We start from the raw sequence: 27,207 nt of genomic DNA, 5'->3' as shown, positions 1-27,207 counted from the left end.
ATATCATTATTATAAACAAATCTATTCAATACTACCCTGTAGACGCATTGTTGCTAATCAGATTACTTTTCTAACACCCCACGTATGTAAATAATAAACTAACGTTAATTTTTTTTAATATATGTCACTTGAAACAATGTTGTATAGTAGCGAAAAAAAAATAATTTAATATATTTAAAATTGTAACCACATTTTCAACTTCCTACTGTATATATTATTAAATTCAAATATTTAAACGAATCTAACAACATTTATAAATGGAGAAATATTTTAGTACGCCCCTGTTTATTATATCTTATCTTCTCATCAAGTTCCATTGAGAAAAAAACCTTCGATGCAAAATGTACTGTGAAAATATCAAATTCATCAAATTTTACTGTACAATATCGACGTAACACCCTGTATTTCGAGGTAATAGCTTTTGTCTGCTTATCGGGAAATGTTCTATATTTCAATTACGTCACTCAATGGACCGGTATAAATTTTAATGACAACTGACATATGGATATTTGAATATATTTAATTTTTGTTTTTTGTAGGATTTCAATTGATGGAACCTTCGAGGAAAAATGTGGAAAAGAAGAAACGAAGGAGGAAACAACGACCTTGAATACGAACCAGGAGGTTACAGAGTATACCTCTGACAAAATGAAAACAAATACCAAAGATGTTTTGCATTAGTACCGGATAATTAGTCAACGGAACATTTCTTTGTAAGTTCGTGTAATATTTGAAAATAAAAAAGAAGAAGAGTTAGTTTTTATTGACTTTTCTCGTAATGATGATGTAAATACTCAAAAAAATGATATATTTATATTTATTGTCAGTATTTAGGCACAACATATAAGTGTAATTGGTGTAGAAAATTTAGTACAGTCAATAAATGGTATAAATTTATAGCCCAGTTATCTTTTAGAAAAAGTATTAGTTTGAGTTTTCAGTTAATGTTTGGAAGCACATTCAAAATAAGAATGAGAGTTGAGTTAACAAAAATTTCAACACTTTTTTGGGAAATGAATAATTCGAAAACCATAAATTCCCCGATTTGTCTAGAAAACTGTACTTAAAGAATGTTTTTGAATATTTTCGTATGTTTTTGTCAAAAAGTACATACAAAAACGAACATTTTGAAGAAAAATCAATTCAATACCATAATTTGAACATTTTTTACAAATTATCGAACAATTTCGTCCTATTAAGTAATATTAACTTGACCCGACCTAAAAAATTTATTAAAATTCATATAAATCGTTTAAATTATGATATTAAATTGACTTTCTTTACAAATTATTCGTTTTTGTGTGTACTTTCTGGAAAAAAAAGTTTTCAAAGGCAAATGGGAAAATTTATGGTTTTTTATTTTTTAACTGAACAAGAAAATGTGAAGATTTTGGTTTTCAAACTCATTTTTATCTTAAGTACGAAAAAAAATGAAAAAATACTAAAAATGTCAATTTTTCGTTGGAGTTGGAGTTTTTGGACATTCCGTAGATTACACATAAATTTCAAAACAAAACACTATTCTCTGAAGAAGATAACTAAATAGCAGAAACTTATATCGAACAATTCAAATACTCGAGACAATGATTGATCTTTAATATTTTGAAAAGAAAAAAATTCAATTCAGATTCAAACAGATTTCACATAATCTATTTTTCTTCTAAATTAACTGTGGCTTTAGTTATATTTTTTAGATTGTACTATATACTCAATGCAATAGAAAAATATCAGACATTACGTCAAGAGTAAACTGCTATAATTACAATATAAATTCGACCTAATTGAAAAACTGTCATAAATATATAATTCACGTTATTGCTCAATTTTAAACTCACTTTAAGGATCGGGCAAAGTAATTAATTTGAAAAATCTACATAGATTATTAATTTCATTCACACACAACAAACAATTTGTATTGTAAATGAAAATTACACATCCGAAAAAATAAATTTTACATACCAGAATTAATATGTTTTTTATAGTGACCAATACTCTTGTTGTTATTTAAAATCAATAAGACAATTTCCCCAAATTTCTTTTTATAATAAACATAAACAATTACTAACGACATATTGTTTTTCTTCTTTTTTATATATTAATTATGGATAAGAAGATGCCCAACGATAATTAATTCTAAAATATGCTACTGGACTCCTTCTCTATATATTACACAGTTCTCTATCCAGGTTCGGATGATTTTGTCATTTTGATTTTTGCAATTTCACTTGCTCGTAAACTTGATTCAAAATCGGATCACGGGAAATTCTTTGTGTATATAGCAGTTTACTCTTTTCTTTATGGATTCTTGTATATAATTTTGCGTCTTAGGATACTCGAGATATGTGATAGCGATAAATAGCCTCACTGTTTTAATTTTTATTTGGTTTGTTTTCTCGAATTCGACTTGTTACGGCTATTTGTCGTGTTATTGATAAGTTTTTTTATTGTGCTTATAAAATTTATATAAACCCACTAGCAATATTGTAATAATATAAAAAGCATTTCACCCTTCTTAACGCTTAACTGCAAAATCCCCAAGTAAAATTCCTTATTATTAAGAATGATGTAATGTAATTAATGTGAAACTATGATAACGTTATTTATTATAATTAATAACTATTTTTTGCTGCAAAATCTTGTAAGACATTGATATTTCGAGAAATAAAATATACAGAAAATTTGTCTTCTGACATCTTTATATTGTAATAAATTCAATTCTCCTTATTGTTATTAAAAGTTACCATATAAAATAAAGATTTCATCTGAATGATGTAAATAATAAATAAAACGTGTAGAACGCCATCTATTAATAACAAATTGAATGATAGATCATTTTTAAACTGGAAATGGCTAAGAGCACGACGATCCGACATCGGATCGGTTTTTATAATTAAAAATTATTTAATACACCGAACACAGCTATTTACTTTTGTTTATATTGTTATTTCAATATGAGAGTTTTGTAATTATAATCAAGTACATCCTACTTCATCAAACGTTGCCTATTTTGTTAGTAAAAATAAGGTTAATCGAAGTATAGTAGGAAGGTTAGTCAAGAAATTTTTAAAACCTTAAACTAAATATTCAAATTTATATTTAATTCGCTTGTATGAATTGTATACAATTACTAGAAATTTGAAATCTTTGTTTTATATCAATAATTCATTTTAGAATTGTCACAATTTTTTGTAGCAAAATGAACAACGAGGTATATTATTGCAAACATAGTAGAGACCAAAATGTTTCTTATAGATAAACTGAAATTTGATATTTCCTATAAGATTGATAGAAAACTGATTATTTAAAATCAATGAATGTATATTTTACTCATATACATATACAGGTATGTTCTAGTAGCAAAGCTAAAGTCTGCAATTATGAAAATCTTATGAAAATTGTGGCATTCAAGAAAAAAATAACTCAAAGTAAATAGAAAATCAAATAGTTTCGTTCGTAAAGTTTTATTGAAGCGGTTTTTCCCTGTTGGGTGCTTTTCTTCTGCATCCCGATGAGAGTTTTTACCTTTCGGTCATGGAGAATTAATTCAATCAAAATAATGGTATAGATTCATTCACAACAAACCTGCAAAGTCTAAAAATCTTCACTACTGGTCTCCCGCCTCCCCCTCTAGGAGTACAAAACGGACAGAACCGGCATGGCCCTGAATGTGTTATATTTTTTTTCATTATCTGCTTCATGTATGCAACCCAAATGAATCAAACTCTATTGCAATTGAAGAATCTCATCTCTATGTGAAAATTTTAGATTTTGTTATCTTATTTTTACGAGTTTTCTGTCTTAAGGAAAGCTAGATGTGATAAAACAAGATAAACAATAATTTTGCTATGTATAACCATAGATCTAATTTTAAAAAAATACTAAGATGTAAATGTTGTTTAAACAGTATTTCAAAACATAGACGTACCCAGAAAGTAATTTATACACTATTCTCCTCACCAATTTTTTTTTAAATAAAACTTTTAATATAATAATGTTTCAAATGTTTTCTGTACGTCTATGTGTTGGTGGTTGAAAGTTAGGTCCCGAAATTTCATATAAAAACTTTTTTTATATAAGAATTTTTTATGAAATGAAATGTATTTACCAAACTGTTTGAGCTTGACTTTTATATCACTCAGTATATACTTACATATACTAATTTTTTAAGAAATTCTTGTAACAAAACTCCAAAATGTATAGTGAGAATATTATTTAATTATAAAATGTATCCAGTGACAATAAAAGTTTAAAAAAATGAAAATGTTTCATTTAAAAAAATAGAAGAATGCAAAGGAATCGATTTCTGATGATTACGTCACTATAAATCAAGTTAAATGCATCGAATTCATATTACAGAGAGACAGTGGAATTATTGTACTATTGGAAGAAAGAGAAAGAGCATCTGTTTGATATTTCCAACACTGGAAACTTCGACGACATGGCAATCCAATCAAAGTAAAGTAGAGAGAGATAGCGATATTCTTGCTCGCTCAAACAAGCTCCCATACTTTTCTCTCTATATTTTTAATCTCGAATTTATAGATAAATGACATGATGCCATTTTGAGCTCGTTATCTATTATACGTTCTAATTTGAAGTGAATTTGACAAACGGAAATGTGCGATTCGATAATGAGACAGTGAGGTACTAAAGCGATTAATAAGCTGAAGAAAAGAACAAAATACTGAATACGCCTTTTTAGAACAATGTAGAAAAATCCAGATACTAGGATTGCAAGTTTTGAAAGATGAATTTATAGTCAACTCAAAAAAATATCAAAATGTGACTATTAACACTGAGTCATTAGTTTTGAAAGTCATGTAAATAAAATTGCACCCGAGTTCAATTGCAATCAGTTACTATCGTTATGATAGTGAAGTGTGTTCATAAATGGTTCCAGAGCTTACCATGAAACCCCCATACCAAACACCATAATTTATTATAGAAATAGAACACATTTCAAAAAAAATGTTTAATCATGGATTTATGGATTAAGAGCGACAGAAAAAATTATTTTTAAAATTTAGCTACTTAAAAAGAGAGTCACATGATATAATTAATAAAAACACTTAAAAACTCAGTTAAACTAATTCACATTTGTATAAATCACATGAGTTTCCATTCTATGAATATTTGTAGAAAACGCTCTCATTTGTACACTTTGGGCATTCTTAATATTAGCAGGTTCCGCTTCGGCCCATTCTTTAGGTAATTCCACATCCGATTTGGTATATATTTGGATATCGAAGCTACATAAACAATCTAAAAGGGGTAAGTACGAAACTGACGATGCTATTTGTTTAAGAACGTCCCGTATTTCATTTTTTATTTGATTCAGAGGTTTTTCGGATACTTTATCGGGGTTTTCTAACGTGTCTTCTTCATATTCAACTGTAAAATCCCATCGTTCCATCACTTCCATCGTTTTTACGTTAGTAATAACTAGGGCCACTTTGTTTACAGTTCGATCAACTAACCAACCTGAAAAAATACAAAAATATGAGTTACAAACAATAAGAATTGTGAAATCATAAAAGAAATAAGTAATTCTCTTAAAAATATAATTATTTAAATCGTTTTACAAACCTTTTAATTGTTCCAAAGTTGTATGTAAGAAATTCTTAATTTTATCATCTGTAGTCATCAGCAGCGTTAATCCATAATTTTCATCGTTCTTAAAAGATTCGGGAGGATATATTCCTCGTTGGTATAATATGGAATTTATACCATAATCTACAACAACAAAAAACGGATACATAACCTCGAATTACCTTTATTTTTTCACTTACTTAAATAATCACAAACTATTGCGGCTGATCCTTTTAAAGTTATTGCTGATTTATTTGATTGCATAGACGAAGTCATGATATTCTTAATTTATTATTTTTTTTAATACAGATTAATTATTTAAAAACACAAAATTTCCGTTAATACTTCAAATTCGAGCTTGCAGAACACTGCGACATCTATAGAAACATTTTTAATTTTACGTACTACTCACCAACTGCAGCTGTTATTTTCATAGAATATTAAATTATGTAGAGGTAAAGTTTATAATCCTAACTAATAAATAATATAATTAGTTATTTAGAGCCTCCTGCAATAATTTTCATGATTATAATTATGAGAATCAAATATTCACGAAATTGTGTTTATTAAGAGGTATATCAATGTTCAAGCTAAGAATTATTTGACGGCAAATTGCTTATTGTTTTATACCATAGAACAGAGTTTTGTTCATGGGTCAAAATATTCCGAATCAGTTCGTAGTTAATTGTACCATGATACGATAATTGATAAATAATCAGTCTAGAACGATGAAAAATGACAATTAATATTGAAGTCAGTTAAAAAAACTAAAGTGTCAAGTGTTAATTGTTTATAAAAGTGTCTCTTGTAAATAGTTCAATAAAGAATTTGACATTAAAATAAAATCTTCATTTAAGAGTATTTAAATTTTTAGTGCAACAATCCAGTGAATTTAAAACTCTGTAACAGTAATTGGATTAACGTTACAATTTTAAATATAGAAAGAGCGAGCTGGTCCGAACTGTTGAAAGAAAGAGAAGGAACGTCGGTATAACACTCTTATTTCTATTCTGATTGAATCGAACTTCCAAGTTGTGAAAACGCCAGGGAAAGAGGATGAGTTTTAATTTTAATAGCGTTTAAAAACAGATTTATAGTGGTAATTCCATTGGTACTGTTTTACTATAATAACGATTTCTTTATCTTTAATGTTAACTCTATGGTTGATAATGAACGAAATCGATGTCGTTCTCGAACAACGAACTGTTACCACAGAACTAAATTAAATTTTTCACTGTTATGTAATTAAACGCTCTCTACATGTCGGGAAAAAAAGAAGAAGATACAAATAAATATTTTATTTATAAATAAAATGCTAATGTTCTTATAATACAAATTCTTTGGTGTGGTCATTGTATGTCTTTTTATTTCAGGTAAGTAAAATATTTCACAATATATATATAATTTTTAGCCATTAAAGTTTCATCCATTGATCTATTGAATATTCTAATGCCGCTATCCACCTAAAAAATTGAGGTTAAATTATGGACACTATAAATATTTATATGTAATATTTATATGTACGAGAGTGGTACAACTTACCGTTTTTTGTCTGTTTCCGAGTCCGTATGGAAATAATAATGTTTTTTACTGCTATCCGAGGGTACTAATTCAAAGGCATGTTTTTTTGATCCTGATAAATATAGTTGTACTCTATAACCATGTAAATAAGCCACTCCTAAAGAGAAAAAAAAAGAAAAATGATTTTCTAGTACGATTAAACGGTTTAAATTCTCACCGAACGCATTTTTGGCGTTTGCATCTTGATAAAAATACAAACATGCCTCTTTCAAAATACAATATCTCCTGCTCCAACTCTTCCATTGTGTTCCCAATTTAACTAAATATCCAAAACATTCCGGATCTTTAATAGCACCAGGAGGTAACGACAAATTACTTTTCGTTCTTTCTAAATAACCATCCAAAAGTTGTTTATTATCTATCATCAATTTGTTCATTTCTTCCACCCATTTTTCTTGAGTACAACGAGACTCCGCTGCTAAATATAAAGGAACGCCATCTTGTTTTTGAACAACGAATACGTGCGACTTGGAAAAATTCTCTTCATCATCTACTATTTGGATTACTTGGTCGTGCAACATCGTCACGTCTACAGGGTGTACATCCTAATACGGAAAACAACAAAATAATTATCACTACATGTATCTATAACATATATTAATCCAGAAAAAGCATTCGATTTTGTTATATTCCTACATCTACTGGTACTTACAACGTCCGTTTTGTAGCAATATAAACAACCATTTTGTTTCAAACAGAACCATCTTCTCATCCATTTGTTGGTGGAAGTGCCACTAGCGTAACCGCTCAGTTTCCAAAGGTATCCACTATGTAAGATCGTCGAATTATCTTCTTCTTTTTGAGGACATAAAGCATAACATGTTCTTGCAACCTGAAAATAATAATCAGAACACCTTCTTTCATCAATCGAACAATGTCATCATCAGCCAGAAGAGGTGGAGTTTTTATATCACAACATGTCGAGATATTGGTATAAAATGTTTACCTCCATTTTCAATGTATCGCTTCCCGCGTGCGCCATTTTGACGATTTCCGAATGGTTTTTGTCCAAAACGCTTACGCCGTTCACGGAAAGCACAATATCCCCAACTTCTAAACCGCACGTTTCGGCTGGTGTACCTGGTTCGATTGCTGAAACTACCACGGGCTTTGAGCCGTGGATACGAAAACCGAATTCACCGGATTCTCTATGAACCACTACCTTTTTGTCACAATCTGAAATTACAACAATAAAATATGCTACCAACAACTACAAGTCCACATTTTCTATACATTTCAGTGATAACTTTATATTTAAATTAGTATTTTTAATAATTTAATGCGATTGAATAAAATTCTGAAAATTGCCTTGACAGTCAACGTGTTTAAATTCACAAACTGACTATTTTGAAAAATAACGTACGGAACGATTAGAACACCCCTTGTAAACTAAATCGATTGATCGCTCGACGTCATTGGTCACGTGTTTAAGAGACCGAGCAGGCTTTCAACAAAATTTCAAAAAACACTTTTCACATACCGGATCTGAAGTTATAATGAAAGTACATTGAATTTTATTAATTTATTTACAGGAATCTATATTTTAAAATTTATTCCAATTGAATCGAAATATTGATTCAAACTATAACGTTTTCGTCAAGCCGCCATATTGTATGCATGCTGTTCTATTTTCATTCTCAATAGCCATTTTTAGTCCAAATGATTTTATAACACAGAGCGAGACGCAATAAGATAAATCAGTGACATAATCATAATTAGTATTAAATCTATTATAGGAAAGAAAAAACAATTAAAATTGTTTCTTTCTATTCTTCTCATTTAACTTTCCCACCACTCTCAACTTCGAAGTCACGGCGATCCAATCAGAATACAAGCTGTCAGCTGTCATACTTCACTCTCTCTCTATCTTTAATATTGACTCTATGAATGTAACAGGGTCAGAAATTAGATAATTATGAATGTTTGACATATGAATATAGAAGTTATAAAAGCTAATCAGTAGTTTGAATATTACTAAAAAGGACGAAAAAGAAAATAATGTTAGTAGGTATTGTATTAAAACACATATTTTGAAGATTAGTTTTAAATAATCAACTTTTGAACGAACCCTGTAACGCCTGTTTTTTTCGACACCAAACTAACAACATTATCTTCAATATTTCTTCTAATTTTATTTTCAAGTCGACAGATTTTATTTCGTCGGGAAATAAATCGGGATTAGCATCAGTTAAAGATTTCTGTAATGCTACAAATTTAAAAATATTTAAACTCGAAAAAAATCAAACCAAATATATAAAAACAAAATTATTACTCACCCAACATTTCGAATTATCAAATTAGCGTCTAAAGAGAATAGTCCGAAAATAGCACGCGCGATGGTATGCAACGAGAAACGACGTTACATTAATAATACAAACGGAATCCGACCGGGTACGCTAAGATTTCTAACAATATTTTTAACTCGCCGAAGACTCAAATTATTAAATATAGATTCGAAAAGCTCATCTAAAATAATATGTATACCCGTTTTAAATATCACGTCACGATATCTAAATTATTCGTGCTTAAATTCAAACTTACCAAACGTTTTTTTCGTTTGTCTCTTATACATTTCTAAACAAGATTTTCGATGAACCATTCGATGTGTAACCGCTTGGAACCTCTTGCGAAATTCCTGCTCAGACTCAGTACTCGAAATCGAATCTCTACGAGAACTTGGTTTGTCTGCAGAAGTATATCTGAGTTAGATTTACTTGGTCTCAATTGTGAACAGTATAAAAATATGTCGATAATTCAATATTTCCGGCTCAAGAATTCATAATAATTGATAAAATTAATTTATATTCTATAGAGATGGTAACCATTAAAATTTAACTTGGGAAATTGTTATTTTCAAACTGATTGAAGTGCAAGTAGACAATCACATCTCTATAAATGTTCTGTGGTACTCATATTACAGTTTCCTGTTAGAAGTCTGTAGTTCAAAGCGGAGATGGCGTTAATATCAAACACTGCAGTTCAAAGACATGGTTAAACGGCCATTTTGGTTGACTTTAGATATAGCTTGTTTAATTCTTTTATTCAATACCGTTTTTGGGACAAATATAAACAATTATGTGGGTGTTTAGTGTGAAAAATATAGACAACTATGTGTCTGTGTAGTGTGGAAACAAAACAAAGTTGTAAGTAATATTTATCTTTATGTATTTTTAGGTTAAGTTTTGTTGTTTTCGTTTGAACTAGTGATAATATTTTGTTTATAACAAATAACTTCTGAGAAAATTCAAGAGAATTTGTAAATATAGGCAACATATATTTATCAGCTATATTTTCATTAGCAAGCATCTGTACTTCTACTTGAAAATCACAGTTTGTATTATTTTTTGAACGTATTTAAAAGTATTTTCGAATTCTAATATAGGCATCGAAAATTGTACTAAATGCTTTTATACTAATTCGGTTTTTATGATCTTTTTATGATAGGTTCAACTTTTTTCAACTAAATTGTGTAAATCATGATTTTCTCACAAAATATTCAGCAACAGCTTGAAGTTATTAGGAGTCTAATATTTCTTATCTGTTGGTATAAAATAAATTTATTCTGAAGAGATTATTACAAATTACTTTTATAATTCTTTTGTATTAGTGTGAAATTCTTTTCATTTTATTAACAATCAATTTGAACTTAGCAGTTCTGCTTTGATTTAAAATAACTAACATATTATAGAAGCGCGCTGTTGCCAGATTTATACTGAAAAAGTATTCAAATAAAATTACTTTGTATTGATATTGATTTTTTATGAAAATAGAAAGAAATTGTAAATTTTGAACTTACCACTTGGACTTGAACACGACGTCCTAGCTATAACTTCTTCTCTTTCGTCAATATGTATCCAACAGCCTTCTTTATAAGACACGTCGTAAATACCTACATCATCCTCATTTTCGGGTGCTCCTGGCAAAACACTCGGACTGGAATCCGCTGCTTTCAACTGCTCTTGACTATTATTCGTCGATTTTGCCATTGGTCTTAATTTATTTTTCAAATTATTACCTCGTTCTTCAGACTAAAAAAAATTATAACTAAACTTGAGAAATTCTGTAAACCAAATCCAAAATCACCTTTGCCCTAACATCGGACTTATAACGATTCTTCTTGTTTTCCAAATAATTTCTTTCCTCTGATCTAATTCTTCTTTCCAACTTTTTGAATAATCTACCGCTGGTTTTGATTCTGGGGGAATCCTCAAACCCCGCTGGAGGTTGTACGATCTCCTCGGGGTTCTCCAAACTCGATATACTTTTGTCTGGATCGTCTGTTGTCACTATATCAACTTCTTTTCCACAATGCAAACAGTGAATTTGATGATCGACAGTTTGACTACTGGGATCACTGTAAAAAACGCTGTCGCTACCTAAAAACGATGGAATAAATCTTTATAAATCGCGAAAAAACGCCTGGACATAAGTTACAATGACGGTTCGCGAGAAAACGACTAAATAAAAGTAAAAACTCACGTTTGTGAAATTCCTCGAGAAATAGTCCTAATAGTAATGAGAAGTGATAACTAAAAATGTCTATAGCAGTCGCGAAAAAACACCCGAACAGAAGTGATAACGGAGAAGATCGTTTATCTTTTAATTTCGCGAAAAAATGCCTGGAATCAAATGTCATTGACATCTAAAAAATTGTTTATATACAAAATTCTCAGGAAAATGTCTCACAGACGATCGAAAATATCAATAATCTTTAGAATTCGCGAGAAAACGCCTTAAAAAAAGTGACAATTGACAACTAAAATTGATTTTCTCTATAAAATCCGCGAAAAAACACCTGAACAGGAGTGACAATGGAGAATGTCGATTAACTTTAAAATTCGCGAGAAACTGCCTGAAATCAAATGTCAACCGACAACTAAAAATTTTGTTTATCTATAAAATTCTCGGGAAAACGTCCGACAGACGAGTGAAAATATCGATTACCTTCAGAATTCGCGAGAAAACGCCTGAATCCAAGTGACAACTGACAAGTGAAAATGTCAATTATCTTCAGAATTCGCGAGAAAACGCCTGATAAAAGTGACAACTGACAAGTGAAAATGTCAATTACCTTCAGAATTCGTGAGAAAACGCCTGAATCCAAGTGACAACTGACAAGTGAAGATTTCAATTACCTTTAGAATTCGCGAGAAAACGCCTGAATCCAAGTGACAACTGACAGGAAGTGAAAATGTCAATTACCTTCAGAATTCGCGAAAAAACGCCTGAATCCAAGTGACAACTGACAAGTGAAGATTTCAATTACCTTCAGAATTCGTGAGAAAACGCCTGAATCCAAGTGACAACTGACAAGTGAAGATTTCAATTACCTTCAGAATTCGCGAGAAAACGCCTGATAAAAGTGACAACTGACAAGTGAAAATGTCAATTACCTTCAGAATTCGCGAGAAAACGCCTGATAAAAGTGACAACTGACAAGTGAAAATGTCAATTACCTTCAGAATTCGTGAGAAAACGTCTGAATACAAGTGACAACTGACAAGTGAAGATTTCAATTACCTTCAGAACTCGTGAGAAAACGCCTGAATCCAAGTGACAACTGACAAGTGAAGATTTCAATTACCTTCAGAATTCGTGAGAAAACGCCTGAATCCAAGTGACAACTGACAAGTGAAGATTTCAATTACCTTTAGAATTCGCGAGAAAACGCCTGATTAAAGTGACAACTGACAAGTGAAAATGTCAATTACCTTCAGAATTCGCGAGAAAACGCCTGATAAAAGTGACAACTGACAAGTGAAAATGTCAATTACCTTCAGAATTCGTGAGAAAACGCCTGAATCCAAGTGACAACTGACAGGAAGTGAAAATGTCAATTACCTCTAGAATTCGTGAGAAAACGCCTGATTAAAGTGACAACTGACAAGTGAAAATGTCAATTACCTTCAGAATTCGCGAGAAAACGCCTGATAAAAGTGACAACTGACAAGTGAAAATGTCAATTACCTTCAGAATTCGTGAGAAAACGCCTGAATCCAAGTGACAACTGACAAGTGAAGATTTCAATTACCTTTAGAATTCGCGAGAAAACGCCTGAATCCAAGTGACAACTGACAGGAAGTGAAAATGTCAATTACCTCTAGAATTCGTGAGAAAACGCCTGATTAAAGTGACAACTGACAAGTGAAAATGTCAATTACCTTCAGAATTCGCGAGAAAACGCCTGATAAAAGTGACAACTGACAAGTGAAAATGTCAATTACCTTCAGAATTCGTGAGAAAACGCCTGAATCCAAGTGACAACTGACAAGTGAAGATTTCAATTACCTTTAGAATTCGCGAGAAAACGCCTGAATCCAAGTGACAACTGACAGGAAGTGAAAATGTCAATTACCTTCAGAATTCGCGAAAAAACGCCTGAATCCAAGTGACAACTGACAAGTGAAGATTTCAATTACCTTTAGAATTCGCGAGAAAACGCCTGAATCCAAGTGACAACTGACAGGAAGTGAAAATGTCAATTACCTCTAGAATTCGTGAGAAAACGCCGGATTAAAGTGACAACTGACAAGTGAAAATGTCAATTACCTTCAGAATTCGCGAGAAAACGCCTGATAAAAGTGACAACTGACAAGTGAAAATGTCAATTACCTTCAGAATTCGTGAGAAAACGCCTGAATCCAAGTGACAACTGACAAGTGAAGATTTCAATTACCTTCAGAATTCGTGAGAAAACGCCTGAATCCAAGTGACAACTGACAAGTGAAGATTTCAATTACCTTCAGAATTCGCGAGAAAACGCCTGATAAAAGTGACAACTGACAAGTGAAAATGTCAATTACCTTCAGAATTCGCGAGAAAACGCCTGATAAAAGTGACAACTGACAAGTGAAAATGTCAATTACCTTCAGAATTCGTGAGAAAACGCCTGAATCCAAGTGACAACTGACAAGTGAAGATTTCAATTACCTTCAGAATTCGTGAGAAAACGCCTGATAAAAGTGACAACTGACAAGTGAAATTGTCATCTTTAGAATTCGTGAGAAAACGCCTGAATCCAAGTGACAACTGACAAGTAAAATGTCGATTATTGCTGGATTTCACGATATTTTCAAATTTAACAGTACCGGCTTGCTTTAAAACGAATAATTGTTATTTTTATTGGTATTGTACGTACCGGGACTAACAGATCTTAATGATTCCGCGCTCAGAGCTTTGAGTTTAGTAGAATCTTCAACAACCTTCGAACCATGGCGAGTTAAAGACGAACTAAAAATAATACAATTTATTCCACCAAATGAAAATAAAAAAAAAACAATTTAACAATATCACCTCTTCTTCGGGTTTTTATCATTTTCCGAAATCAAAGTGTTACTTTGTGATTGCTTCGAGGATTTCTTCCTCGATAAACTTCCCGGTAAACTGGAGGCTTTCTTATCCGCATTGGTTCTTTGATTGACCGGAGATCTCGGCAACCCTTTCTTCTTATTATTCTCTTTAATTTTCTTCCCTCGTCTCGGGGAACTCTGATTGCTCAAATGTTTGACGCCAAGATCGCAACTGGATTCGTCTGAGGTCGCTTTATTTTCTTTCTCTACGATATGAGCTTGTTTTTTGAGCTGGGTGCTCTTTCTGCTACCTTGCATCGGACTCTTCATTCTCGATTTCGATCGTTTCGATTTTTCCCCCGAAGGTGAAGCTTTAATGTTTCTTTTGTTTGATTTACTGCTTAAAATGGAGTATGTTTCTAGATATGACTTGGGATTGTTCGATAAATCTAAAGTGAGGTCTTTGCAACGACGAGCCTTATTTTTCGGAGACGTCCAGGTGGTACTGGAAGCGAAACCAACAACGTGATTCTACCATTCGAATCGTTATAAAAAAAAAACTTACTCATCTTCCATGGGTGACTCATAATACCCGGACGACGAATACCTGACACTTCGTTCATCGTCAGAGGCGTTATGGGAGCAGACTTTTTTATTTCTTGAAGGCACTGTTTCCGTAAATCTATCCAACAAATCCGGTGTAGATCCCACGCTGTAACTTCCACAAGAGGAGCTGCTTTCCTCGGACGGAGTCGATCGGCCGGTGCGAGTGTGAGGCACTGGAGTATTGCAGAGACTATGGGAGGAATCTCCCGTCGATGGAACGGGAGGCGGTGGCGATGGTGAAAAGCGTGGGACTACCATATCGTCGCCTAATAATTCTACGCCTCGAGCGCTATCCAAGCTCGAACCGTCTGTTAAGTATGCTGGTTGGAGGTTATTGTACAAGCCGTTTCCCTTCGTAAATAAAACGACATTTGTATGAAAAATAATCAAAACGTTAGAAGTTTCCACACCAAATTTGCCAGAAATGTAAATTTCAGTACACGATACACGTATTGGTAAAAAAAAAACAATTGACAAATGTCGTTTACATACATAGAATTCGCGAAAAAATGCCTTAATAGAAGCTATGGATTGTAGAGAAAGAAGCGACAAATTCAAAATGTTATTTATAATAAAAGTAAAACGAATTCATTAGAGAACGCCTGAATAAAATTGACAAATGACAAAAACTGTCAAATCTAAAAGTCGCGAAAAAACGCTTCAAATTTTCCATCTAAAAATGTCATTCAACGTCAAAATTCGCCAGAAAATTAACTAAATAAAAGAGACCAAATGTCATATCTAAAATTCGCGAAAAAATGCCTAAATAATAGTGACATTCACGTCTAAAAATGTTCAACCTTAGTATTCGCCAGGACACGACGAAATGAAAGTTAAATTTACAAGGAAATGCTGGAATAAAGTGACGTTATAATGTCGTGTACACACATAGAATTCGCGAAAAAACGCCTTAATAGAAACGACAACTGAAAATGTCGTTTATATTTTTAATTGGTGACATGAATTCGTTATAAAACACCGACAACTGACAACCAAAAATGTCGATTATTTTGAGAATTCGCAAGTAAATTTCAACTTAAAATTTCATATTTAAAATTCGCGAAAAAACGCGATTAAAAATTTCGTTCAACTCCAGAAATGCCTGAATGCAAATAACAATTAAAAACGTGTTTATATTTAAAATTTGCGAAAAAATGCCTAAATAGAAGTGATATTTCCATCTAAAAATGTGCAATTTACAAATTCGCGATAAAACGCCTGAATAGAAATGACATTTACATCTAACGATGCCGTTCAAGTTTAAAATTCGTAGAAAAATAGGTGAAAAAAAGTGAAAACTGTATGTATCGTTTATTTTTACAACTCGCGAGAAAATGCCTCAATAAATGTGACAACTGACAACTAAAAGAGTGTTTATCTTAAAATCGGTAACAATCGATACATTCCATTATTTTGAATGTTAAAATTTCATTTCCACATTTTCGATGACTATTTTCCGATTTGAAACTTATTATTTCTTGGTAAATTATCTTGATTTTAGGTCCGTTCTAACTGAAAATTAGATTTTACATCATGAATATCAAAATAAAGACCGAAATATATCGAAAGGACCTAAAATCAAGATAATTTTTGGTTAGGTTAGGTTAAAAAGAAAATATTTAGTAAATACCTTGACCGAACCACTTTTCCTTGAACTATCGGTACCGGAATTGGCAGTGATATAGTCATCAGTAGTAGTACTTTCCGATATATCAGTATTAGTTCTACAAGAATCAGTTCTGGATAGTACAAGATTGGGAACAATTGCGGGAAGTGGAGATCCGACAGGAGTTTCCGGCGTAAGTTTCTTCCTCGTACTAACCGCGTTTTCCACAAATAAATATTGTCTCTGGTGCGACGTGACGGGATTTTCCGCGTTTTTTAGAACGGAAATCTTCCTCGAAAGCGCAACGTTTTGGTCCACAGTTTCTTCGTCGAGGATTTCGGTATCCATGGAAGATCTTTGTTGGTGTTGAAGCATCAGTAGATGTTTTCTTTTCGAAGATGGCGTTAACGCTATCGGCGATGTGGCTGAATTAAATTCCGAACTACTCAGAACCGTTCCGTTTTCCGTTCCGGAGTCTACTTGGAGTACAGTAGCTTGAGATTCGTTCCAAATTCCATCGGATTGATCCCTGGAAAATAAAACGTGACGGCGTTGCGAAATTCGGAATACGTTTCGTTTACCTGGTATCGTTGGCGAGGGAATCGTTTGAAGTGAACGGAGATAGCTTAGCATGCGGTAAAAAACTTATGGAAGGAACTATTGAATCATCTTTCAACCAGTTCTCCATGTTGATGTGTTGTTCTCCGTTGTACTCGTGATCATTTAAATAGGATTTATTGTAGATCAAGTTTTCGTGGAAATCTTCTTCTATAGATTCTTGTTCGTATATCCTATTACCCAGAGAAGGATACGGGTTGTCGTCGAGAAGTTTGAAAGCGTCTAAAACATCCTTATCAATAGACGAGGTTAATATTCAGAGCGCGAAAATTACCTTCATTTTGAATCGGAGTCGTTTGAAAATGCGGACTGAACGTTCTATCTTCTTCCTCGTTATTATAAACGTATTCGTGGCTTAAAGAATGTAGAGGTTTTTCTGGGACAACACAGTCGTCTGAAATTCTAACTCTTCTTTGTTCCAAAAGAATCTCTCCATCAGATAAAGCTTTCATCAAAGTTCTTTTAGACGATTTCTCTTTAGTTGGAGACAGATGTGGCTGAATAAAAAACATTTTAATAGAACAACCTCAAAATCAGCGCGATTTTATCCGAGATCCTAATACAATCAATTTAATCCATACCAAACGAACACTCCTAATTAATTATATATTTATTACCATTCAACAGAACGCTCCTATTACATCAGATGTCAATTTAATTTTATGTTGTTACTCTGTGCGATATTCGATAGAGGGAGGATCACTTCAAATATTTGACAAAAATAAAATTGATTTCCATCTCTTTATAAAATTCTAATACTTATTTTAGTCAACACGAAGTCTATTATTATTTTATCCGTGGTTATTTGAAAATCTTTTGATGATTGTCGTAAAAAACAATCACATACATAGAATTCGCGAGAAAACGCCTTAATAGAAGCGACCTTGAATCATCTATTGATACTTAGCATTTTATACAAGGTTGATAAAGGATAGGTTGCCCGATAACTTGTCCGCTTTTACGCGTGACGTCATCTGTTGATTTCAAAATTTAATTATATTAACTAAACACTACTTTAGAATAAAAGAATCGATCAAAACAGCGGATACAGAGCAAGAGTTAATGACAAATCGAACGTAAACACCGTTTCTTCTCCGTATCATTTCCAACAAGTGACGTAACGGCTTCTTTGCATCCACGTTATCGGGCATCCTATTCTCTATTAACCTTGCGTTTGATGTACGTCAACGAACGTATATTCGAACAACGTTGCCGGTTTTTATTTATATAATTATCATTAGGGTGAAGTGGACATGATATTATTTCGATATGCAATGTCGATTTAATTTATAATCAAAATTAATTTTTGTTTGTTCGTTTGTTCGTTTGACGTAAAAAAAAAGTTCATAATGTCAAACTTTTATTAAAAACGGAAAAAAATCGTTTTCGTTGTTAACTGATTATGTAAAAAAATTGTGTTACTTAAAATCTAATTTTTTTGGGGGAAATATTTTTAAAAAATCGATAAAAAGTTATTGAAATATTATACTTGAAAAGTTGTAAGGTATAGTTTGATTTCAAAGGAATTTTTTGCTTTTAAACATCGCTCAGCATTTTATACAAGGTTGATAAAGGATAGGTTGCCCGATAACTTGTCCGCTTTTACGCGTGACGTCATCTGTTGATTTCAAAATTTAATTATATTAACTAAACACTACTTTAGAATAAAAAAATCGATCAAAACAGAGGATACAGAGCAAGAGTTAATGACAAATCGAACGTAAACACCGTTTCTTCTCCGTATCATTTCCAACAAGTGACGTAACGGCTTCTTTGCATCCACGTTATCGGGCATCCTATTCTCTATAACCTTGCGTTTGATGTACGTCAACGAACGTATATTCGAACAACGTTGCCGGTTTTTATTTATATAATTATCATTAGGGTGAAGTGGACATGATATTATTTCGATATGCAATGTCGATTTAATTTATAATCAAAATTAATTTTTGTTTGTTCGTTTGTTCGTTTGACGTAAAAAAAAAGTTTATAATGTCAAACTTTTATTGAAAACGGAAAAAAATCGTTTTCGTTGTTAACTGATTATGTAAAAAAATTGTGTTACTTAAAATCTAATTTTTTTGGGGGAAATATTTTAAAAAAATCGATAAAAAGTTATTGAAATATTATACTTGAAAAGATGTACGGTATAGTTTGATTTAAAAGGAATTAAACATCGCGGTTACGTTTTTCGCAATCAAATTTGGTTTTCGACACGAAAATCTCTTAAACAAACGATATTTTGGATATGTAAATAACGAAAATTTGAATCGCTATCAATAGCAATAGTGCATATAAGATATAGTGTAAAAAAAATCTAAATTAGATAATTTTTAGTTAGTAACAAAATATTAACAAGTACAAACCTTGAAATCAATCATGATTTCCTTCTTACATTCCGTAGAATCCTCAGATTCGTGATCGGATTTGGTTAGAGACGATGTTTCGCTATCGATCGTCGGTATAGTGCGCTCTGGGGCGGCGAACGTACTCGGTTTCTCAACTACGAAAGGAGATCTAGGCGGTTCGTCGGATTGGGTGCGTTGTAAAGGATCGTGATCCGGAATTGATTCGAAATGATGAACTTCGCCGTTAATTGGCGATATACCGAACTTACTTCCCGCTTCCGAATACGATTTTATCAGCTTACGACCGTTGTTCGCTAGACCGTTCGTTTGAGCCCCTTGAGAAACCATCTTAACCTATAAAAATTAGTTACTACCGTATCTACCCGCATAGTACGAGGGTGGTTCGAATACAAACGGGAAAAACTCATTTTGAAAGACCGACGAAGCAAGTTTGCGCGCGTCTCTTGCAACGGTCGCAGACGAAACTTACATTTGAACCACCCTCGTAGCTAGATAAATGGATTAGGCGACGTCGAAAACGCTAAATCAACCGATTAATTTACCTTCTGCATTGTTCTAGGGCTTAAATTGATATGCGGCGGTATGGGTTTTCTACCAAGACCCGCTTCGGTTTGCGTAGCTTGCGTTTTCATTGGTACCCGTTTGATTTTATCTACAAAACCGATATTATACAAGGTGAAACGAAAATTTTACATACCGAATAAATTTTACCACAATAAATTTCTTGTTCAGGTTGTTTAGTAATGATAGGCTGTAATTCGGGTTTCCTAACGTCCAATAATCTTTCTTGGCTGTTTGTTATTTTATTCAAGTGTCCGGTTGAACAGCTGAGCGTTGATATGGCGTTGTCGAATGAAGCTAAAGTGTGGGATCTAGCGAAACTAACGTGTTTCTTTCTAAAACGAAAACCGGCGTAAAAAAATATTATCGAAAATTCATTTTGTATTATTCACCCCGGTAAAGTGCCGGAAGATGAATTCGAAACACGATCGTGGCCGTTTTCCATTATAGATTTGGGTTTTTCCATTCGTATAGACTCGTCGTCTGACGGCATCCAAGTGTAACGACTCGGATCGATTATGGGTTTTCTTCGGAAGTAAGAAGATTTTAGATCTTCGTCGTAGCGGTAGATATCTGATACTACCGGACCCCACGGATACCTGCAATAAATCCAAACGAAATATATGATGTACAAGAGTTGCTAGATCATTATAAGCCCCACAACTTTGGCTCGAACCCTTTGATGTCGTTAGACAGGTTGTGGGGTTTGCCCGGGTGTTTAAACGTCCTCCTCCACGCACCAACGCCTAAGGTGGCGTCTTAGATGGCAGCGACAACGCTTTTGGTCACACCCAGAGTGGGTTCTGGGCCGATTGGCGGGTTCGTCGGCATTTGTTCGCACAAACAAAAACGTTTTCGAACGGTGAAAAGTTGGAATCGAATACTCACTTGTTTCTTCTCGGATACGGCGCGTACTCCGAAGGATGTCTCTTGTACAGATCGTAAAGATTTTCATCTGACGGTACTTTTTGTCTAACGCAAGCGGTAAGAAGCGAAGTACTTGTAGAACACGAACCTTGATGAACCGATAGACAACCGAATAAGCTTTGTTTCGTTTCCAAGGCTCCTAGTCCTCGTTCCGTGATACAATATTGTTCTTTAATATCTGCTCTGTTGTAATGGGGAGTAGAACATCTATTTGTACGGTTCAACATTTCGTCATCCGATTCGTAAGTCAGAGCGTTGGAATGTTGGATGTTAGCCTGTTCAATGTTCAAAAACGAAACAAAAAATTCGATTAAATATAGCATTTGCAGAAATAAGAGCCTCTATTACCTGCGTAGATACGTCCAAATGATTGAAAACCACTCGGTTGCTTTCCGGTAATCCTAAACAGACAAAAAACATTAAATATGAGATTAAAATCGCAATAAAATTGAGCACATTTGATAGAGGCGATTTCCTATATCATTTTTACTCACCCTCGTATTCATTAGAAGAAGAATTATCAATTTTTTTACTCTGTCTCGTATATTTGATAAAAAATATCGACTTTTTCTACTAAGCCTCGTATATTTTATAACAGAAAAATATTAGACCTCGTATTCATTATAAAAGGAAATGATGAATTTTTTTAATAAACCTCGTATTGGTTATTGGAAAAAATCGAACTTCTTTATTATATCTCGTATTTAAGGGAAAAAATTATAGAACTTCTTCGCTGACCCTCGTTGTTCATGATAATAGTATACTTCTTATTTTTTCCAAAAATATATCGACTTTCACTAAGCGTCATTTTTTAGAAAATATCGTCGAATTCATTGAACTTTTTCAGTAAACCTTGTATTATTAATAGAAAAATATTTCGTATTAAGCTTAGTCTTTTATGAAAGAAAAAAAATTATGTAACTTTTTTACTCACCCTCGTATTCATTAGAAGAAGAATTATCAATTTTTTTTACTGTACCTCGTATATTTGATAAAAAATATCGACTTTTTCTACTAAGCCTCGTATATTTTATAACAGAAAAATATTAGACCTCGTATTCATTATAAAAGGAAATTATGGATTTTTATTAAACCTCGTATTTAACTTCTTCAATGACCCTCGTTGTTCATTATAAAACGTTTTTAGTATACTTCTTATTTTTTACAAAAATATATCGACTTTCACTAAGCGACATTTTTTAGAAAATATCGTCGAATTCATTGAACTTTTTCAGTAAACCTTGTATTATTAATAGAAAATTATTTCGTATTAAGCTTAATCTTTTATGAAAAAAAAATTATGTAACTTTTTTACTGACCCTTGTACTCATTGTAGAGAACTTTCTTACTGACCCTTGTACTCATTGTAGAGAACTTTCTTACTGACCCTTGTACTCATTGCAGAGAACTTTTTTACTGACCCTTGTACTCATTGCAGAGAACTTTTTTACTGACCCTTTTACTCATTGTAGAGAACTTTTTTACTGACCCTTTTAATCATTGTAGAGAACTTTCTTACTGACCCTTGTACTCATTGTAGAGAACTTTCTTACTGACCCTTGTACTCATTGTAGAGAACTTTTTTACTGACCCTTGTACTCATTGTAGAGAACTTTTTTACTGACCCTTGTACTCATTGTAGAGAACTTTTTGACTGTACCTCATAGTTTTGAAATCTAAAGTATCTTATATTTATTACGAATAAATCAAACTTTTGTTTACGGAACTCCTTGTATATATTGGAATCATCTAAAATTCTAATAACTCATCACGTGATTTTAATAAATAAAATTTAGAAATTAACTTTTTCAGTAACCCTTGTATTAACTATAACGCATAAAGATAAATTGAAAGCAAAAACTAAGTCGTTTTCTACACCGATGTGATCAAAGAAGAAACTAACCTACAAAAACTCCCGAATGCTAACAGTTCTTTCTTCAATATATACCTTTAAATATATTTATAAACTCCTATTTTTATCTTTGTCGCAAAATAAATTGATACGTTGTGTAGGTAAAAAATGACTTAATGACCCGTAAAGCATTACGTAATTTATACGTCGTAATAAATCATTTTCCTGGAACTTATCTCAAACAATATTTCTGCTATCGGTTTTTGTTGTGTATTTATAGACTTTCAGTACAAACCGACAACAACGCGATCACACAGACAAATTAACTTTCCAAAAGAGATACACCTACATACATTTTTTTCTCGACTGGAAACGTGATATATTGTAAATAAATAAAAGCTTCTTTATAAAATTAATATATTTCTTTCGTGTTTCTTTGCATTCTAAGAGTGACATACAATTTTCTCGAAAAAAGTGATGACGTAAACTCTTGCAAAAATGTATGATATAAAATCTGACAGTTGTGATATTTTTAATCAAACAACAACGCCTTTTGACTCGAAATATTACACAAGGTTTCTTAAAATTAAGATATAGTAGAAAATTTGATATTTTCCTCCCTATTTTGAAATCATTTATTACAAAAGAAGAAATTGAAATGGGATTCTGTGTGTTATAGAATTCAATAACACACGTTTGTAACAAAATTATTCGTGTATTTGGTATCATCGTTTGTAAATGTGATTAATTTTTACAAAAATATTATTAACCAAAGATATAATGTGTTAGTTTAAGAAAAGCTTAGCTTACAAATAAAAACTGAGGAACAAAAAAAACAAATTAAAGTGAACTCTGTGTACTATAGAATTCTATGAAACGATTTTATTTACCTACATCTTTATTATCATTCATTCTTCAATGATCAAACAAATACTTATTATTAATAAATCAAAATAATGTTTGGAAAATCCTTATTATTCTCGCTAACCTAAAATAGGAGTTAGTAATTATGTTGGCTAACTTTCGAATCGTACAAGGCTAATGAAAGAATGAAAAGAAGAAGCGCGCTCGTTGTCACTTGACAATAGGTTAAAAACCGGTATACATACTCACCTGGTGGATGAATATCCATTTCAATAACATTTGCTCGCAGTCTTTTGCCTTGCCCTGTAAATCTGAAAAAAATAAAAAACGAAAATGCGAATAATTGCCACGTGAAGCGATATAGTTAGAAGAAGAGTGTTATATAGACAGAAAACATGCACAAAAAGAAGTGGTTATTTAGGTTAGATCAGGTTTCTAAAGTAAGAGCGAAATTAAAAAAGTAGAAATCTGTATATTATTACGTATATTAATGCTATTATTACATAGATGGAACCAAATTTTAAATTGAAAATTATAAGGTAGTACCTTTATTTACTTTAATTTATACCTTGTTCATTCTATTATTTCAAATGTAGATCGATAATAAAATTATTTGATACAAGAGTCTATATTTGATTATACGTTAAAAATAAAGAGTTCAAAATAAGTCGTACCTAATACAGAAACCTATTGATAATTATGTTCAATTTGCTCGAGTACGTCAAAGATGGCGCTAGTAGTTATGAACTTGGAATTGAAATTATTATTTTTAAAATAGTTTTATACAGATTAAAATGAAAATAGAAAAATAAATTGATTTTAAAAGTAAAGTTAAGAAAGAAAAAATAATTGTAAAATTATACTATAACTTTTATTTGAATAGCGATAAGTGAATATTGACAACCATCATAGATAACCTTAATGTATGGAGGACAACCATCAAACTACATTTGATTCGACGATAAACATACAATTTTTGACTATTTCTATACTTATTTGCCTGTATAAACACACTTTTTGATTCGAAAAATAGGTAGGAAACATCCAATTGTGATATCTTATGTGCATAAAACAAAAATAACACGCTATTGTTGATTGTAAAATGGCGTTTCCTTTTTATGTCATACAACAATCACCAACTCCCCTCATTAAATGAATAATTGAGAAACGGGAGTCGACGGATTCCGATGTGCTTTTTAAAATATTATCCATGTCCGGAATAATATGCTATTTTATACACACCTAGGGAATACAGCGGAATGAAATTATGAAGTTAATTTCATTTCGAATGAAACAATGGCGTAGGTATTATATGTATGAGTCACGTAATCCAATTTTATATCATTAAGAATCTAACTACGCCACTGGATAGCAAAAAACCATCGCGGCTAAAGGTAGAATTTAGTAGATGTTTCTAAGTCTGTTGGCGCGAAGTCAATTGTTGAGAAAATACATAAGTACAGTTCCGTCATAAATATATTCGAATAAATGTTTATTATAACAGAATATTAGAGAAAGAAATTTTGAATAACTGATGTGAATAAATTTGAATAGTTTAGTTGAGTGGTTTGAAATTAATTAAATATTATCTCTATATTTTGTGATAAAATTTGATTGACATTAAAAATTACTGAAGCTCGACTGAGGTTAATTCTCCAAGCAGAACGTATAATAGACAGGAAAATGGTTGAAAACATCTGGAAAGCGAACAAAAAACATCTCCTTTTTCAAGATTAAAGGTATTTGAACGGTTTTCATACTTCAATGCACACATAGAGGCTCATTGTCGTCTTGGTAAGGATCTTACGTAAGAGCTTTTTTAAAGGTAAGGATGAATGTTATACAATAAAATGTTTGATGATAAAAGAAGTTTTTTTTTATATTAATGTACCTAGTTTGAGTTTAAGTGTGATTAATTATCGTAAATGTTTATTATTTACGAGGTTATTGACCTTTTCTTTTTACTTATTATAAAAATATAGAAACGTATTAAAAAAATAATGTAGAGTATAAAAAGCCGTGAAAATACAGTGGCAGCCAATTTAAGCAGTAATTTATAAACAAAAAAAGTTCTAACCATGCTAATAATATTGAAATATTTCGTTTTATTATTTTAATAATATTGCTGAAGTAGTAAAACCACTAACCATATCATCATCAACCTAACATAGTATTAATACTTGGCATTTACCATTGAGGAGTAGATACTTTGATTAGAAAATGGATTGAGGAAATATTATGCAAATTTGATGATTAAAAAATATTTTAAAAGCTTTCGGAAGAAATAAAAGAATCACCTATGTTGAAAGATAGTATCTAAGCAAAAATTTTGTTTACTTACTACAAAGTATAAGAAAAATAGTTTCAAAAAATCATATGATGAACTTACCTTTAAAATGCTGGTATATATCTGATTGTGAGTATATTCTATATATTTATAATAACAAATGAATATATAAATGTTGCTATTTATCCATAAAAATATTGTATGTCACTGTCGTTGGCCCCGCAAAATATTTATACCTTCGTTAAATATATATTTGAGTCAGTGCAATATATAAATATTTCATCAAATAATCTAAGCTAGCTTTACTAAATAGGCACCTAGGATTTCTGTCTAAATTAACTCATAAACTTACATGTCCATAGCAGCAAATTTTTATAACATCTCAAAAACCAAAAAAATGACGTTTTTGTATATTTATTTTTCTTTTTTTGTTTTTGAATATATCTTATTGATTTACTACTTTTAAGTTGTATTTTTTATCTCGAAAAAATTTATTTAAATTCGGTGTAAACGTTTCTTAAGTTTTATATTTAGTCTCAATTTTTGTTTATAAATATTTAGTGATTTCAAAATTTTGTTTAAATAAAATATAAAAGTATTTAGCACCAATTTAGTCGATTTAAGTGAGAACTCGTGTTACACGATCAACTTTGAAAAAACGACTATCCAGACTCCGGAGTCTGGATGCAGCGAACCCGCGCACGCGCTCTTTTACCATTCCCTGCACGCTTTACCCATACATGACCTGATTTTTCGCAGTCGCCAGAGACGCACTTGAACGCGATTTCAATCGGGATTCATCTCATATACGAAATTCTCACTACTCTTATTAAAATTTGACAATATTTTTAAGAATTCAATGTAAATAATAATATTTTCGTGCAGAACGTCAATAAATGTAATCTGTAACGTTTCACACTAATAATTATGCAACCAATTATACTTGTGACTTGTAAGAAAATGAATAAATTAATTATGATGATTTGAAGTAAATAAATACGATTATTCTCATTTATAATTGGTCGTTAATCCATTAAAAAAACGTAAAATTATGAATA

At 31.8% G+C, this 27,207-nt stretch overlaps 3 protein-coding genes across 5 annotated transcripts in view; 1 reads left to right on the top strand and 2 right to left on the bottom strand.

The window, feature by feature from the left end:
• The window catches only part of LOC130453405 (uncharacterized), a 92,984-nt gene extending 88,142 nt beyond the window's left edge, over positions 1-4,842 (top strand). For both annotated transcript variants that reach the window (XM_056793125.1, XM_056793128.1), the window contains one exon: positions 540-4,842. In XM_056793125.1, the coding sequence (XP_056649103.1) occupies positions 540-610 (71 nt within the window). In that variant the 3' untranslated portion in view covers positions 611-4,842. The remainder of the gene's footprint in view (positions 1-539) is intronic.
• A 115-nt stretch (positions 4,843-4,957) lies between these two features.
• Positions 4,958-5,976, bottom strand: LOC130453406 (mitotic spindle assembly checkpoint protein MAD2A). The gene is made up of 3 exons (XM_056793129.1): positions 5,790-5,976; positions 5,587-5,733; positions 4,958-5,481 (listed from the first exon to the last, which is right to left on the bottom strand). The coding sequence occupies exons 1-3, from the start codon at positions 5,863-5,865 to the stop codon at positions 5,087-5,089; spliced, it is 618 nt and encodes a 205-aa protein (XP_056649107.1). The 5' UTR covers positions 5,866-5,976; the 3' UTR covers positions 4,958-5,086.
• An 896-nt stretch (positions 5,977-6,872) lies between these two features.
• Positions 6,873-27,178, bottom strand: LOC130440701 (uncharacterized). Of its 2 annotated transcripts, XM_056773986.1 has the most exons (23): positions 26,502-27,178; positions 24,112-24,173; positions 21,495-21,547; positions 21,108-21,421; positions 20,612-20,818; positions 20,370-20,554; positions 20,201-20,310; positions 19,656-19,991; positions 17,564-17,786; positions 17,253-17,511; positions 16,696-17,200; positions 15,025-15,416; positions 14,464-14,964; positions 14,309-14,400; positions 11,254-11,546; positions 10,967-11,198; positions 9,712-9,855; positions 9,239-9,376; positions 8,117-8,346; positions 7,823-8,002; positions 7,328-7,715; positions 7,132-7,267; positions 6,873-7,052 (listed from the first exon to the last, which is right to left on the bottom strand). In XM_056773986.1, the coding sequence occupies exons 1-23, from the start codon at positions 26,507-26,509 to the stop codon at positions 7,004-7,006; spliced, it is 5,037 nt and encodes a 1,678-aa protein (XP_056629964.1). In that variant the 5' UTR covers positions 26,510-27,178; the 3' UTR covers positions 6,873-7,003. The 2 variants fall into 2 exon arrangements, with proteins under 2 accessions (XP_056629964.1, XP_056629965.1); XM_056773987.1 differs by lacking the exon at positions 9,239-9,376.
• Positions 27,179-27,207: the final 29 nt, after the last annotated feature.

The sequence above is a fragment of the Diorhabda sublineata genome, chromosome 2 (assembly GCF_026230105.1).
Source record: "Diorhabda sublineata isolate icDioSubl1.1 chromosome 2, icDioSubl1.1, whole genome shotgun sequence".
NCBI lineage: Eukaryota > Metazoa > Arthropoda > Insecta > Coleoptera > Chrysomelidae > Diorhabda > Diorhabda sublineata.
Note: the sequence above shows the minus strand (reverse complement) of the source record. Positions and strands in the feature narration are given on the sequence as shown.

Excerpts from the sequence above, each read along its gene's own strand:
- LOC130440701 (XM_056773986.1), bottom strand. Across the intron at positions 17,512-17,563 it reads GACTCCGATTCAAAATGAAG|ACGCTTTCAAACTTCTCGAC; the intron begins GTAATTTTCGCG and ends AGGATGTTTTAG. Across the intron at positions 9,856-10,966 it reads GTCGTGTTCAAGTCCAAGTG|ACAAACCAAGTTCTCGTAGA; the intron begins GTAAGTTCAAAA and ends ATACTTCTGCAG.
- LOC130453406 (XM_056793129.1), bottom strand. The coding sequence starts at position 5,865 with ATGACTTCGTCTATGCAATCAAATAAATCAGCAATAACTTTAAAAGGA. Across the intron at positions 5,734-5,789 it reads AATAGTTTGTGATTATTTAA|ATTATGGTATAAATTCCATA; the intron begins GTAAGTGAAAAA and ends TTGTTGTTGTAG. Across the intron at positions 5,482-5,586 it reads AACTTTGGAACAATTAAAAG|GTTGGTTAGTTGATCGAACT; the intron begins GTTTGTAAAACG and ends GTATTTTTTCAG.